The sequence below is a fragment of the Tympanuchus pallidicinctus genome, unplaced genomic scaffold (assembly GCF_026119805.1).
Source record: "Tympanuchus pallidicinctus isolate F22 unplaced genomic scaffold, pur_lepc_1.0 scaffold3, whole genome shotgun sequence".
Lineage (NCBI taxonomy): Eukaryota > Metazoa > Chordata > Aves > Galliformes > Phasianidae > Tympanuchus > Tympanuchus pallidicinctus.
In genome coordinates, this window is record NW_026294747.1 from 106,002,580 (window position 1) to 106,017,617 (window position 15,038).

Below are 15,038 nucleotides of genomic sequence, written 5' to 3' on the forward strand. Positions count from 1 at the left end.
AAAACTGTAAAGTTTAAGTTAGTACAGGCTGTTCTGTCTTTCAGTGTGGTAGTACTTTTTATGGCCTCATGTGTATGCCATGTCTAATCTTCTTTGTGTGGAACTTGTGTGATCTCAGTAGAATTAAAATGAACTTTGGCATTTTTTCTACTTTGGAAGGAAAGTTTTTACATTTATGGTTTTATGGAAAAGTTGTTTTTTTTTTTTCCTTACTGAAAAACTGCTTTTTACATGAATGGATGCAAGGCTTCTAGTTTTCAATTTCACTCTGGAATGTGTAACACAGAGGGGTGAAACTGGTGAATTGTTGTGCAGTATCAGCAGCCTGAGCCTGGTTTCGTACCTTCTTGCACGTAACAGATCCCAAAGCTGAAACCTCTCTAATTTTGTATAGATCTGTATAGAATCTGCTGTATAGAATCTGTTGTTTTTATCCTTGTGTGTGTATTTGTGCTCATAGGGATTATCCTAATCTCTGTGCAGGCAGGAATTGTCTGTTATTACACTGCCTATATGGGTTTTGAAGTAGCCAAGTTATGTTTCTAAAAACTGATTTAAGCTTTTTAAACAGGGGCTTGCTTGCTTAGGCCAATTGATGTATTCACATTTCCACCAATTGCTGTGTGTCAGTGTTCCGCACTTGTGCAACTGGCATGGGAAATCACAGCCAGCTGTTTTCATGGGAGCCTGACGTTCCTGGTGTGGCAAACTGCTCTGCTTAGCATCACAGAATAGCTTAGGTTGGAAGGGACCTTTAAGAGCATCTACTTCCAACCCCCTGCTGTAGGCAGGGATACCTCCCGCTAGAGCAGGTTACTCACAGCCCCATCCAGCCTGGCCTTGAAAGCTTCCAGGGTCAGAGCATCCATAGCATCACTGGACAACCTGTTCCAGTGCATCACCACCCTCAAGGTAAAGAATTTCTTTCTGATATCTGGTCTAAATCTACCCTCTTCCAGTTTAAAACCATTTCCCCTCATCCTGTTGATACCTGCCCTTATAACAAGTCCCTCTCCAGCTTTCCTGTGGGCCCCCTTTCCTGTGGGCTCCTCCTTTACCCACTGACACTGTAACTCCATCATAAAAGGCCACTTCACTAGACATGATGGATAACAGTTTGGCAACTTCATGTGCCAGTTCCCTCAGAATCCATAGATAGATCTCATTGGGTCCTATGGGCTTGTACACCTTCAGATTCTTTAAGTGGTCTCGAACCTGATTTTAACTTACAGCACACAGATCTGCCTTCTGCAAGTTCTTACAGTTGCTTTCTGCAACTTGGGCAGTGAGGCTAGAACCCTTGCTGGTGACAACTGAGGCAAAGAAGTCAGCTTTCTCCATATCCCTCGTGATCAGCTCTCCAATTTCCTTCCTGGCTGCTTGGAGAACTTCTTTGTAGTCCTCCCAGATAATCTGTTCCTGCTTCTACTCCCTATTTACTTTTTTTTTGAGCTTAAGTAAGTCCAGGAACAACTTGTTTGCCCATGGAGCCTCCTGGCGTTCTTGACTGCCTTCCTTTTTCTCAGGATGCACTGTTTCTGGGCCTGGAGGAGATATCCTTGAATACTGACCAGCTTTCTTGGGCCCCTCTTCCCTCCAGGGCTTTCCCACGTGTCACCCTGACAGGCAGTTCCCTGAAGAGTTCCAAGTCTGCTCTCCTGAAGTCCAGAGTAACAAGCTTGCTGCACACCCTCTTTGATAGCCTAAGGATTTTGAACTCTGCCATTCCATGATCACAACAGCCAAGGCTGCCCTTGAGCTTTACGATACTCACCGGTCCCTCCTCTTTGGTGAGGACAAGGTCCAGCACAGCACTTTCCTCATGGGTTCCTGTACTTTCCTGGGATGAGGAAATTGTCAGTACATTCCAGGAAGCTGTTTGATTTCTGGTGCACTGCACGAGGACCATGTTTTATGGCTGTGAACCTGTTCCTACCTGTTTATAGAAGGCCTCATCCACTTGGTCTTCCCAACCAGGCAACCTGTAGCAGACCCTCACTATGATTTCTCCTTCCCCTGCCTTTCCTTTAACCCTTAAGCTTTGTCTTTGGCAGAAAACACCAAATCTCAGTGGACTGTGGGTGGGGTCGGTGTGACAAAGGACATCTCTGTCCTCTTGTCTTCCCCGTACCTGGAGGATGGGCCCCAGTGGTGTTAAGAGAAATGCCCCGTGTCTTGCTTCTTGCTCTGCCTGGGCTTGGTGTGGGGTTCACCGTGGGACCATTGTAGAACCGGGCTGTTTGCTGCCCTGTGCGAGCTGCCAGTTCAGCCATAGGTCCTGCTGCAAGCCTCATGCATTATGAATAAAGCATTGTCTCCTGAAGTACCGTTAGCGGTTCTTGTTGAAAGGCACTGAAAAGGCTGTTACAAGTGTTGGGCTTCATCTCCCTCTGCTGCGCGAACTTCCCATCCTGTGTTGTGAGGCTTCGGGCAGTGCTGCTTTTCCGATTTCTGTATTTTAAAGTGAATTTTGCCCAAGTTGAAGCTGCACGCTGCGTTCTGCCTGAGTGCACGCTGCCTCGCGATGAAGCAGGCGGCTCTTTGCCAGGAGCGAGCCGCTCACTTTCTGTAATTTACCCTTCCTTTTTGGCTCGGTCGGGCTTTTAATCAGCGCCAGCCCGTTCCCTCGCGTTCGTGTGTGTGCGCAAGGGAGAGGGCGGCAGAGCGAGGAGCTGTGCCTGGGCTATGCTGACAGACGACTTTCCCCTCGGCTGTCAGGTTCTGAGCCTGTCGGCAGCGCTGCTGGTAAGTGAGGGGGGAAGAAAAGCCCACGCCGGGGTTGGGGGAGCGATGCTGAGCCGGCTGGGGGAGCGGCACGCAGGGAGAGCGGGATGCTGCCGGCGTGGCGGTGCAGGCTCCCCAGCTGCCCATGCAGACGGCTCAGTTGGCAGCGAGGGATTTCCCTTTCCCCTTCCCTCCCTTGCTAAAGATCCTTCAGCCAGTATTACTGGTTGGATCCTTGGCTTACTGTTGGTATTTTTTTTTTTTTAATAAAAGAAAAATCCGTGCGGGTTTGCTAGTCCGGAGCTGAGCCGCTAATCCCCTGGGTCTGCCCGATGATGCTGGCGTGCCCCCCGCGTACACCTGAGCGCCCGGGGAGGGGGGAGAAGGGGCTGCCAGAAATGTTGGCCACTGGCGGGCAGCCCCGTTAAAGGTGGAGCGTGTGCTTGGGGCAGCCGCCCATCATCGCCGAGCCATAACTGACGAGGTAACCTGCAGCCATGGAGTCGCCCACGAAGGAGATTGAAGAATTTGAGAGCAACTCTCTAAAATACTTACAGCCAGAGCAGATAGAGAAAATCTGGCTTCGGCTCCGAGGCTTGTAAGTAACACTTTTTTTTTTTTTTCCCCACGTCCTTCTCCCATTTCCTCCCATTGTCAAAATGATTGTAGCACTTTCCTTTTCCTTTCTTGTCGGTAGCTTCAAAATGACAAGGGAGTTTCCACACCTGTTCTCCATAAATACAGTGACTTAATCTCAGCAAAGATCCGCTTGCTTCCTTAAACGAAACCCGCGTGTTACACGGAACAAACGTTCTTAGCGGGCAAGTAGAAATGTCATTAATGAGACACGGTAATTTAGCAGCAGCTTTGTGAGATGCTAATTACTTTTGCTGCCGCACTGGAAAAGTTTTGTTGTTGCCTGGAATGCAACCTAATTGGGTCCTCCGATTTGAGTAATACTTCCATTAGCTGCAACCTACAGAAAGACTTTTTTTCCCTGTATGTGTACACCATTTCTGGCACTGATGCAGTTAACAAGGACAAAATAGGCAGAGAAAGCACAATTGGAAGAGATTTCCACTTGTGGCAGCAGCAAATTAATGATGCACAGATCAGATCTTAATGATTAGTTTATATGTTTATTGTTAAGCCTGACTTGTCATGAAACGGTGGGACACTGCTTCCTGTGCTTAAAGAACGACCCGGGACTGTAGAAATGTGGAAGTTTACACACCGTAGAGCTTGTGTAGCTTATTTAGAGTTAATGTCTGGCATCTTTTTCAGAGTCTCAGTATCCAAAATGTTGTCTACCGGCAATAAGAGCCACTGTTGGCTGCAGAGCATTTATTTGCCCATCAGTTTTTGGCTCAGCCAAATAGGAACACTGCCATATTAAGCTGCATCCCTCTCTGTGTTCAGAACTGAGTTGCTTTTTTTTTCCTCCCTTAGTTTCTCATGTTAGAGAATGTTTCAGCCTGCAGGGTGTGTGTGTGGGGGGACAAGAAGGATAGGAAAGAGCAGAACTGGGAACGCATAAGAGGAGCAGGCTAAAAATGGACAACAAAGGGTTTCCAGTTAAACTGGAGTTGCTGTGAGAGTTGTTTAGTGTGAGCAGTGACGGCATATTTTTGTAAAGCACATTCAAAACTTCTGCAGGACTCCATGCAGAGTAAAAGACGTGCATGAATATGTATGTCCTTCAAGGCGTCACTCCAGGAAGCCTATTTTGTGAAGGAACTTAATCAAAGTGGTTGACAGCTGTCTTGTAAGCATTCCAAATAGAACAGCCACGCAAAACAAACCCTCTTATTTTCAAATCTGTGCCATGCTGTAGCATTAGGAGTCGTTGCGTTTCTATCTAATACAGAGTTTAGCAGCATGCTGGTTTGGATCACACCTGAAGTTTTGCAGATAATTCCTTAGCAGCAGATTAGTTCAGGGTCTCTCCTGTCTTCTGTACAAAGCAGTGATTGCACATTGTTTGTCAAACTCCAGGCTGTTCCACCTTTGGGAGATTTGGCAAAACTGCAGGACTTACTCCGCGTTCGCAATTACTGAACTTCAGGCTGTTTCTCAGTATAGCCCTGTGTTGGCACTGTGTGTGTGTCACAAACACACTTTTTCTTTCTGACTTTCAAAATTTCTTTGCTCGTAGAAGGGCAAAGAAGAAAGAAATTGGCTGTAAATTTTCCATCTCCACTCATTATATGCATACACACACAAGCTGGTTGCAGTCTGAGGTTTAGCGTCATACTTCATGATTTTTCTTCTCCTTTCTTATTCACATCTGTGTAAGAAGAATGAGTCAATGTGCGCAGCCATCTCAGAAGCCTTGTAAACGAGGGACTTCATTCTGCAGAGATCAAATACTACTCGAGGAGACACCACTTCTTGCATCTGGTGCACTGACAGAGCAGTGCTAAGCAGGCAGTCAGGGGCAGCGTGCTGCCAAGGACCTGTAGGCTGCAGCAGGCAGGGACCCAACAGGTTATTGCATCCTGCCACCGCTCCTGCACTGAGAAAGGCAGTGATGATACAAACAGTCCCAGGTGCTCAGTGTCAGGTTTGACATCTCCTTGGTACGACTTCACCTGGTGCCAGGCTCGTACCTTCCTCCCTGTGCTTCCACCTCCAGCACCAGCTGGTGTGTCTGCTCCCAGTGACTCCCCAGAGGAGATCCCATTTCACTCCCTCTGTCAGTACCTAGCTTTTCCAGGGAGTGGGGTCTCTTAATTTCCCCCCCATCTCAGCCTGCATAGTTGAAAGGGAATGGAAATCCAAAGGCTACAAAGGGGCGGTGAAGCTGACGCTCTTTTCAGACTCCCGTAATTTAGTGTTTTCTGCTTAAACAATTCTGGCCATAGCTCTTCTTGCTATATGCCATATGCCCAGTAAAGTTCTGTCCCACAGGCTGGTTGGCCTTTGGGTAAGGAACAGAGAAGCCTTTTGGACAGTGCAAAAGGCAGGCTTTGAGAAGCTGAAGCATGTGTCTGCAGCATGAGTTGTGTGTTGCTGTAAGGGGCAGACAAGATATTGAACTCACCTATGGGAATGGATTGGAAAAATTTCCTTCTTGGTTTCATTATGCATCTCTCCAGCACGCATTTCTTGGTTAGGACAGTCTGGTTGTCTTATTTGGAAGCAGTGGTTCTTGGGCCATATGCAGATTCCTTTTACTGTTTAAGAAAGAGCTAAAATATCTGTGTCATAAAATTTCTGAGATATTGTTACTTGACATATACATATTTGTGACTTAATGATTCTGTGAAGCAATCAACAAGAAGTCAATGAACCTGCAGTGGGTTAATTAAACCCACAGGTTTAAGGCAGTGTGATAAATTTTACCACTCATCTGTGGTAAAATTCTTGGGTGTCTCATACGAGAGACGTAAGGAACAAATGCCAGCTTTTATACAAGCCCTGTTAGATATTAAGTTTAATCACAGATCAGAATTAATCTTTTAGTGTTCTGTTTTTAATAAACATTCGTGAAAGGTTTCTGAATAAGCTGTCTCCTGGGCAAAAGTGCCTCCAGAGGTATTTGAAACTCCCTGGGGAAAATCTTGCCAGTTGACTTCTGACTGCTTTGACCTTTCATGTCATACCACAACGTGAGCAAGGAGTTTACTCCAGAGCTTTTCTCACAGGACCCCTCTCAAGCAAAACGTGTGCCTGTGCAGCCATCAGAGACCTTTCTTTCCTTGGAATGAATGAACCAGACTTCCCTGCAGCATCGTCCTCCCAGGACTAGACCTGCTTCTGAGTTTCATTGTTATCATAAATGAACCAGGCTCGAGCAGCTTCCTGTCCCTTCTGGGGTATCTTAGATGTTGGTAGTAAGAACAGAGAGCCTGCAGAGCCACATATGAAACATGCTGACAAGCTGTTACATGAGAATGCTGTGTTTTCCTGTGGCAGTGCCTCCAAGCTCTCTAGTCCCATTCTCACCCCTGCCTGGGAGTCAGGGTGGGAGAAAGCAGGTGGCCAAATATAGGGGAATGAGCAGAAAAGTCGTGGAGAAAGGTGTGTATGCTCTAATGCCTGGGGGTGAGAAGGCATTAAGTCCTGAAAGCAGGGCTGTCCCCAAACTCCCTGTCCTTATGCCAGGACAGCCCCTGGGGACTTCTGACTTGCATTTGACTTGCATCAGTCTAAACACTGCCCGTCTCTGACAGCTGCACAAAGCAAAAAACATGCCTTGCCAGGGGCTTCCCCTCCTGGCTGCCTGAGGAGTATCTGCATTTTCCTCCTCCTAAACACGTTTTTAATTCATGAGCAGATCTCTTTTGTTTCTTGGCTGCTGCACGGGTTCAGGGATGTCCATTTGTGATCTCACAGGGAGACTGCCTTTAAACAGCTTCCTATTATTTCCTAGCTGTGTTCACCCATGAAGGCAGACAGCCTTAGTCTGCAAGGAAAAGTGTTCCTGAAGGATGTGCTGATTGCTTGTTTATGGCTCTCAGTAATTCCCTCTGCTAGAAAAAGGGACTCGAGTTTTTTGCTCTTTAGTAAGGGCCACGTTCTGTCTTCCGCACCCCACAGGCTGGCTTTCCATAAGGCTGACTTTTTTTCAGACTTCCCTTAACCAGCTCTGGCTTGGACACTGCATACAGAGGAGTTACTTGTGAGTCCACCCTGCACTCTCCTACAATAGCCAGTAACTCATTCTCTTATGCACAGGACCTTCTGCCCTTCATCCATCAGTTTATCTGGACCTATTATGGAGCAATAGTTGTGGCAGAGCTTGGAGACCCCATTTCAAAACACATCTGCGTGGTTGCTTTTTAAGCTGGTGGTTTCTCCATGAAGCAGTGAGCAGTGATGGCTGTGTTGGGATGTTGTTGTTTTAGCACTTGGGCTCCCAGCTGCAGGACTGCAAACTCTCATTTGCTACTTAGGGCTCTTAAAGATCTATGAAGTGGCCTAAGTTACCTTCCAGCTTCTCTGACATGGAGACCTGAGCCCTTTTCAACACTAGGATTACATGTTGTATCTGATGGTATTTAAGAATGCAAGGGCACATATCCAGAGCTTCAGTTGAGCTGTGATGATTTAGGGCAGCTAAAGATCCAGCTTGGAGGTATTTTCAGATTAATTCTTGGTTGCTTTTTGCAGAAGGAAAATAAAAAAGTTGATTTTTAGCTGTCATAGAGTAACCAAGATCTGCTGGTGCCCCTGTAATAGCTTAAGAATTGCAGAGGGAGAAAAGACAAAATGTACTTTAACTTTCTTCCTGATAGCTGGAATTATAATGTTAAATTGCTGAAGTCATAATAAATCCCTTCATTCTCAGTGTAGCCCTTCCTCATCCTGCCAAAGATGAAACTGCAAACAGCAGCAGTCTCTGAGCTGAGACTCAAATGGGATGTTCGAGTTTGATCTCATCTGTCCAGCTCTCCTGCTCAAACCTGTCAGTGTAAAATTGGTCTTAAAAATCTGAAGGGGAAGGAAAATAGAAGCACACACAAATCAGTGAGTTTGAAAAGTTCATGGTTTTGCTGAAGAGCCGGAAAGATATTTCAGCACGTAGGGGATGTGCTTAATTTCCTCTGCAAAGCACCGTGCATCCTATCGATGGTGAAAACGTCCAAATGCAAATGTTACAGGAAGATTGAAATTCAGATTTGTTTTTGAAACAAATGATGATGCAACTGATTTCAATGGGAAAACATGGAGCCTCAATGACTGAAGACAATTTGGCAAGCATTACTGAGCCACTGCTCGGTTATTTGTTTCCCATCTCGTCCGTATGTACTCCACAGTATTTTTAGGTTTTCTTACGTGAAGAAATGTCACATGCAGAACAGCTGGTTCTCCTGGTGACAGTACCCTCATCCGCTCCATTTTCATTTATGTAGCCGTCATAAACAGGAAAACAGAAAGCTCCCTTCAGTTCCAGTGGTGCTCTCTACACAGTAGTCTTTGTCCCCAAATATTTTAGCTGGCAACAGATAGTAAAGATGTAAAAAACCCCTCAGAAAGCGCCACTTTGTTAGTAAATGTGTAAATTAGTCAACTTTCAAGTGGAAAATATGAATATGCTAATTCCTTTCCGGAGGTGAAAGAGGCACTCCTGCTGTCTTTGGTCTTGGTTTCAGCCTTCCTGAACCTCCTGAGAGTCTAGGTTTAAACTGAAGCCCTGTTCACCTTGGAAGCAGGACTGAGCTACCTTCAATCATATTTCAAAACAGGATGCTGCTGCCCTTTTCTTCGTTTGGTTTTTGTGATGAGCATGGGCAGGGGTTTTTGATCGGAGAACCGTGTCAAGAAACCTCTGTACAGTCCTCTGAAGACTCTGTTTGACTCTTCTCATGTATTTCAAGTTGCTGCTGGGAGTGAAGCTGAGCATGCTCGGGGAGCAGGAGGTGGAGGCAGGAATGGGTGACGTTTTGCTGTCGTGCTTCCTGGGAGGACTGAAAAGGTCTCACTGCGTGGTGTCTGTGCTGGGGAAGGCCGTGCTCTAATGTGGGCCTCTAAATTCCCAGTTGGGGTGAGCCACTCTCTGGGTGTGAGGGATTTAGCTGGTTGTCAGGTTTGTTGGGGTCTGGTTGGTCTGCAATATCATTCTCCCCTCGGTGTGACCACCAAACTGACCCGTAACAGTTGATTTCGTACTGCTGTAGCAGACAGAAGTGCTGACAGCTGCTGATCTCATGGCAGAAAAGTGGACAGAGGAACAAATGGTTGGAACATAGCAACTTTAAAGGAAGATAATTTAAAAGTCAAGTGTTTGGAGGTGTAGTAATTCAGTAAACTGAAAAAATTCGCCACAGTCCTTCAATTACTTCGTTCCGTCCAGTGACTTTTATTTGAATCTTAAATCAATAAATGAATCCCGTAGGTAACAAAAGAGAGAGGACTTCATGTTTAATACTGAGATGTTGTCTAAGAAATAATATACGCTCTAGTTTTTACACTAATCATAAAAAAAGCTTTTATTCTTCTGGAGGTAGTACAAATGAATCATAAGTGCAGCCTCAAAAGCAATTATTTATTTCCGCAATCATAAAAAGAAGGCCGTAGCCTGCTGTAAAAGAAAAGGGCTCCCTTTGTGATTTAAATGCAGTGCTTTTCAAATATCACCGCCATAAAGAGTGCAGTCCTGCATAAGAAACAAGAATATGAAAAAAAAGTTATTTCAGGGAAGATGAATTTAAACCTTAACTCAAGGGGAAATTACAAGTCTTTCTGGAATTCTCTTTAAAAAATGTCTTGGTGGGATAGGAGTGCATGCATAAAGAAATAGAACTCAATGGAAGACGGCGCTGAAAAATCCTCTGCATGTGTATGTGTTTTAAAGGCTGTGAGGCCAGCTCATCTCCTAATCTGCCAGCTTTGGGAGGATTCAAACACTATATTAAACCCAACTCAGCCCTTGAAAGGTTTTTTAAATACTGTGTTTCTCTTTCTTTCTGCAATTCATGAGATATTCCTTTTCTGTTCCCTTTCCATCAAAAAAATTAGTTCTGTCCCTTCAAAATACTGGAAACTAACTGTCTCTGAGGGGTGATTGAGATACATGTATTAGGGCTGACCCATTAAACACTATAGCATTTGTGAAACATACCTCTGCAGATGCGACTTGCTCTCAAACCACTGGGGATTTGGGTAGATCGGAGGTTTTCTAGAAGGGCTTGTTTGGATTCATAAGGCTGTTTTTGATCTCATGAACTGTGCTTCTAATACTGGGAAGAATGGCTTCATTGATACCCATACGTTTGCAGGGGTGACATTAGAATTCAGTTCTTGATCTTCAAAGAATTTTTTTTTTTTCTTTGAAGAGTTAGGTTTGGAAAGTAATTCGCTGAGAAAAGTCATTTAGCCCTGTGACAGCACAAGATTTTCCCCAATAGTGTTAAGCCCAACTTTGTATTTACATTTGTAGTGTAGCTGAACAATGGGCCTTCCTCTAGCAGATTCCACACTGCCCAGGCCTCAGCCAAAATTTGTCTGTAGTTCTGTTGGGTGTTCAAAAAGCAATAGATTGAGTGTAGCTCAGAAGCTGGTGAAACTGATTATAGGCTCAGCTGGTTGATTTCAGTGGAATCAGGATTTTTCTCAGCAATTGCTTATGTCCGTGTTGGGGCTGTTTGAATTTTTCTGCCCAAGAAGGGTGTTGCAGAGCACTCAGCCGTAGCTTTCTGGTTTTCGAGAAGGGACTTGAAAGATATCCAGTTCTCTCTTTGCCAAATTACCCCATTCATGTCTCTACGTCGTCTTCTGTCAGAGGGCCTCTATGTCTAGCAACTGGTGCTATTGGGAATAGGTGAACGGTTGGACTGGATGATCTTTTAGGTCTTTTCCAACCTTGGTGATTCTATGATTCTATGATTCTATGACTGGATGAGGAAGGCTGCATAGGCTAGGCATGCAAGGATTGTCATAATCTTTCTTGGAGAGAGTTGCAGGAGATTACTGTAGTCTTGGAGGAGACAATTTATTAAGATACTTGTGAACTTCATGCTTTTTTTTTCTTTTTTTCTTTTTTTTCCCCCACATCTATCAAGCTGTGGAGCCGTTTTGTTATTAATGTGACACTTAGAATGGCTATTAGTAGATCTGTATCATCATTTTAGAAGTGATTTCTTACCCTCCTCGGAACAGACACTATTTGTGCACGGAACTCCTAGCCAAGACAGAAAATTGCACAATATCTATCTGTAGTATAAATCCTGGCTTGGTGAAAATCTCATTTCAACACCAAGATTAGCATAAATTAAATGTAAGATCTGTGCTATTTTAACAGCTAATGCTGTTCAGAGCCCTGTAGTTATAGTTGTGACACTCGGGGAGTCCTTGCAGGGAAAGCAAACTGCAGCAAGCATCTAAGGGCAAAGGAGCTGAAGTAAAGCATAAACTCCCTTGCAAGGCTGAACAGTTCCAATGGTTGCTGTAAATGATGCTCAGATCACACTTCCTCCCATGCCTCCTGTGGAGCAGCTGTTTTTCTGCGATTCACTAGCTGTAAGCAGTTACTGGTTTCTGCTAAGTTAAGAGACTGCATACACAATTTAAATATCCTCCTATACACATATTGGTACATCAGGAACAGCTACATCAGATGGAAGAGCTCTTCTTTTTTTTTCTTCTTTTTTTTTTTTTTCCTTCTGGATTTGCTGGAAAAGTGATAGAGGAAGCTGTGGGGGTTGAGGCTGGCTGGGAAGAACTGGGATATCGTATGTGTAAGAACATAGTGACTCAGAAAGGGTGGAGAGGAGAACGAGAGAGCTTAAAAAATAGAAAAAGGGTTAAGAGAAGAAAGAAGATTAGTCCTGTGAGCAATTCAGGCCCCTACATGTCAACATTTGTTAGATTTATTTACGCTATTTATTAAAATTGCTTATAACACAACGTGTGTGCAGGTAATTTAGGAGTACTGATGAAAGTCACAGGGAAAAGGGCTGCCTTTAAAAGCATTTAAAAATGCTGCCCAATTTGTTACCTCACTAATATTTTAATGGGAGACCATGAAGAAAAACCCACGTGTTGCAAGAATACCACTGGCTGTCAATGCAGACAATGCTGCTTGTGTGTCACGTTCAGAACATGACTTTGTTTAGGTGAATGAGGGTCCCTTCTTCAGATTGCTGTTGCTTTGTTTTTCACAGGACTGGGGCGTTGTCTTTGATATTTTGGCCACATTCTTGGTGTAACGCCAGTCAGAATTCTCCCTCTCATTCTCATTGCCTTTGGGCAGTCATCTTTCTTTTCCCCCCCTTTCCTATGCACTAGTGTTCCAGCTGCAAGAAGCCTACAGCTCTGGTTGCAGTTTGTCTGGATAAGTAGATAAAGTCATTCAGGTTGTATGGAGAGCGTCTGCAAAGTGCTTTGCAGAGAGAGGCATGTAAATGCTCAGTGATCTCTGTAAGACCTGTTTCTGATTAGCTCAATGGTAGCAAAATAGCTGCTTGCAAATGGAGAAGAATCAAATTCTGGAGTTATGCAAATTTGTTGAATAACTCAGAGCAAATTATCATAATGGTCCCACCTAGCCTCCAAATCTGTGAAGCATCAAATAGCATTTTGCATTGCTTTCACCTTGTGGAGGGAGAGAACTTGACTCCACCCTTAGAACAGCCAACCTTTTAAGAACTAGAATAGGTGTCACAACTGCAGCACTTGGTGGAAAGGGCTGGAGGATTTGTTTATTTAAACACATCTTCATCTCTGAGTCATCTGAAGACCCCGTTCCCACAGCTGCTGCGGCATCAGGATACCTGGGAGACGGCTGGCAGCAGCAGGGAGGAGGGCCTTAAATAGTAATCACCTCCTCTGTTCTCTGTGCGTGTTCAAGGACCGCCCCCATCTGTCCACCAGTTTCCCAAAATTCTCCCTGCTGTGTTGAGGAGCTCCTGTGCCCCGGGTGTGGGGCAGTGCTCCTGAGCTGCAGGTTGTCATCACTCATCACACTCAGCACTGGAGGCCCCTCCACGAGAACACTCCTCCATACAGGCTGCTGCTGGCTGTCTTCTGAACACCTCACTGTTCAGCCTGCTCCCCTGTCAGTCGCTGTCCCTGGAAGAACACAGCGGGGGAAAGCCCAGAGGAAGAGCGCTGGCGGTTCACAAGAAGTTGAAATGTTGCTTTTTCCTACAGCTGACATTTAGTAACCAGCCCGTTAACGAGGAGGCACAGCCAGGACAATAGCTACCCCTCCCTCCTTGTGCAGGGCCGTGTCCCCAAAAGCCCCTAATCGTTCCTGAAAGCTATCGTCGGGCTGAAGGAGGAGGTGGCTGGGAGGTGGGGGGTGGGAATGAGGAAGGGACATAATTTTGGAAAGGGAACACTGTGGCTTTGTGCAGTGATTTTATCACCCCATGTTTAGGCTTGTTAAACAGTAATCCGAGTGTTTCAGCCTGTAACCCGGAGTAAGGAGAGAGCCTGGCACAAAAACCATGAGATTTAAAATCCTGCGTCACACCAGCTGTCTGCGAGCGGGCAGAGAGGGTGGGCTGTGTTCGGGAGGGGGAAACAATAACAAGCAGTAGTCCACTAGATTTAGTAGAGCTTAGGGCAAGATGCAGATTTGTTTAGTGACTTCGCGCACGCGGCTGGTCTGCTCTGATGTAATTCCAGAGCATGTTTCCTGTCTAGATATTTAATCCGGGGTATGAACAATGATTTCCCCCCCCCCCCGCCTCTCTCCCATCATCGTGCACGCAGTAACTAATCACACAGCCACCCTGCATGAAACAAACTGGACAGCTGCCTGTTTGGCTCCTGCAGGATCTGAATATGCTCATTTTGCATAGCAGCAGTGAGTAAAACAAGTTTTTAATCTGTGCACGCTTGTTTCTTCCAGGACCTAACAGCTCTTTCCCACTGCGGGAATGGAATTTAAGCTAAACTATTATGTGCTTTGAACGTATAGGATGCATCAATATTGACACTGTAAGTTCTCTGCAAAATGGTATTTCACCTTATTCCAAACAGCTGTCCCCTTTTACACTTCTTGCTGTTCTGACTTGGTTCCTTCAGTTCTTTTTGTAGGAAAATAATTAGGATACAACCAGAGAATGCACAGAAGAGATTGCATATCTGCTCCCTTTTTTGAGTTACTGTAGTAAGAGAAGGAAGCAGCATCCCGCTGTTGAAGTCGGCGTTGCCCAGTGAGCACAGTGTGCAGCACGATGCTCGGAGCAGCAGGGAGGAATTCCCTCCCTGCCTTCCATGCCATTGTTCAAAAAGAGCCTTAGTCTCTTGCAGTGAGAGATGTGGTTAGGCTTGTTGAAGTACCACCCATCCTGTGCTCTGTGGGTCATCTTCCTTGTTTATTTCATCAGCCATTTGGAGCAGCCATCTGGAAACAGCACTTGGTCACATGAAGTAGGAATGTCTTGATAAAAAGTAGTTGTGTGAAGGTCATAGAGTGTTGGGACTTGATCTTTTTAGTTTTTATTTTTTTGTCTGTAACAAAAGTGATACTGAGAAGACCCCTTCTCCATTTTAATTTTGTACTTAATGTTTTTCCTCAGCTAAATCCATGCCAGCTACAATGGCAAGGTGTTGGGTTTTTTTGTTTTGTTTTGTTTTGTTTTTTTGTTGTTGTTTTTTAATTATTGCTTTTGTTTGCTTGCTTTGTTTTTGACATGAGGAGTGATGGAAACATGAGTAAAAATAGTAGAAGAGCTTCAAGTTTACAGTAACTGTTCTGGTTCTGTACAAAATCCACATGAGTTTAACCAGATTTTTAGAAGCCTTCAGAAGACTTTTACTGTCTTTCTTTTTTTTTTTTTTTTGGTAGTTGAGATACCAGCACATTAGAATATAGTTCTTGTCTTGTCCAGGATGGTTCCAGGAGTGAATTTGAGTTA

The 15,038-nt window shown here is 44.9% G+C and overlaps 1 protein-coding gene across 9 annotated transcripts in view; it reads left to right on the forward strand.

Annotated features, from left to right (window-relative positions):
• Positions 1 to 15,038, forward strand: part of PDE1C (phosphodiesterase 1C) — a 306,686-nt gene that overhangs the window by 124,461 nt on the left and 167,187 nt on the right. Inside the window, exons 1-2 of one of the 9 annotated variants that reach the window (XM_052692644.1) lie at positions 2,597 to 2,745; positions 2,998 to 3,322. The exons of 6 other annotated variants lie outside the window; for them this stretch is intronic. In XM_052692644.1, coding sequence (XP_052548604.1) covers positions 3,222 to 3,322 — 101 coding nt within the window. In that variant the 5' untranslated portion in view covers positions 2,597 to 2,745; positions 2,998 to 3,221. Of the gene's footprint in view, positions 1 to 2,596; positions 2,746 to 2,997; positions 3,323 to 15,038 lie in introns of those variants that run through there. 2 more of the 9 variants (XM_052692643.1, XM_052692646.1) reach the window with 2 other exon arrangements.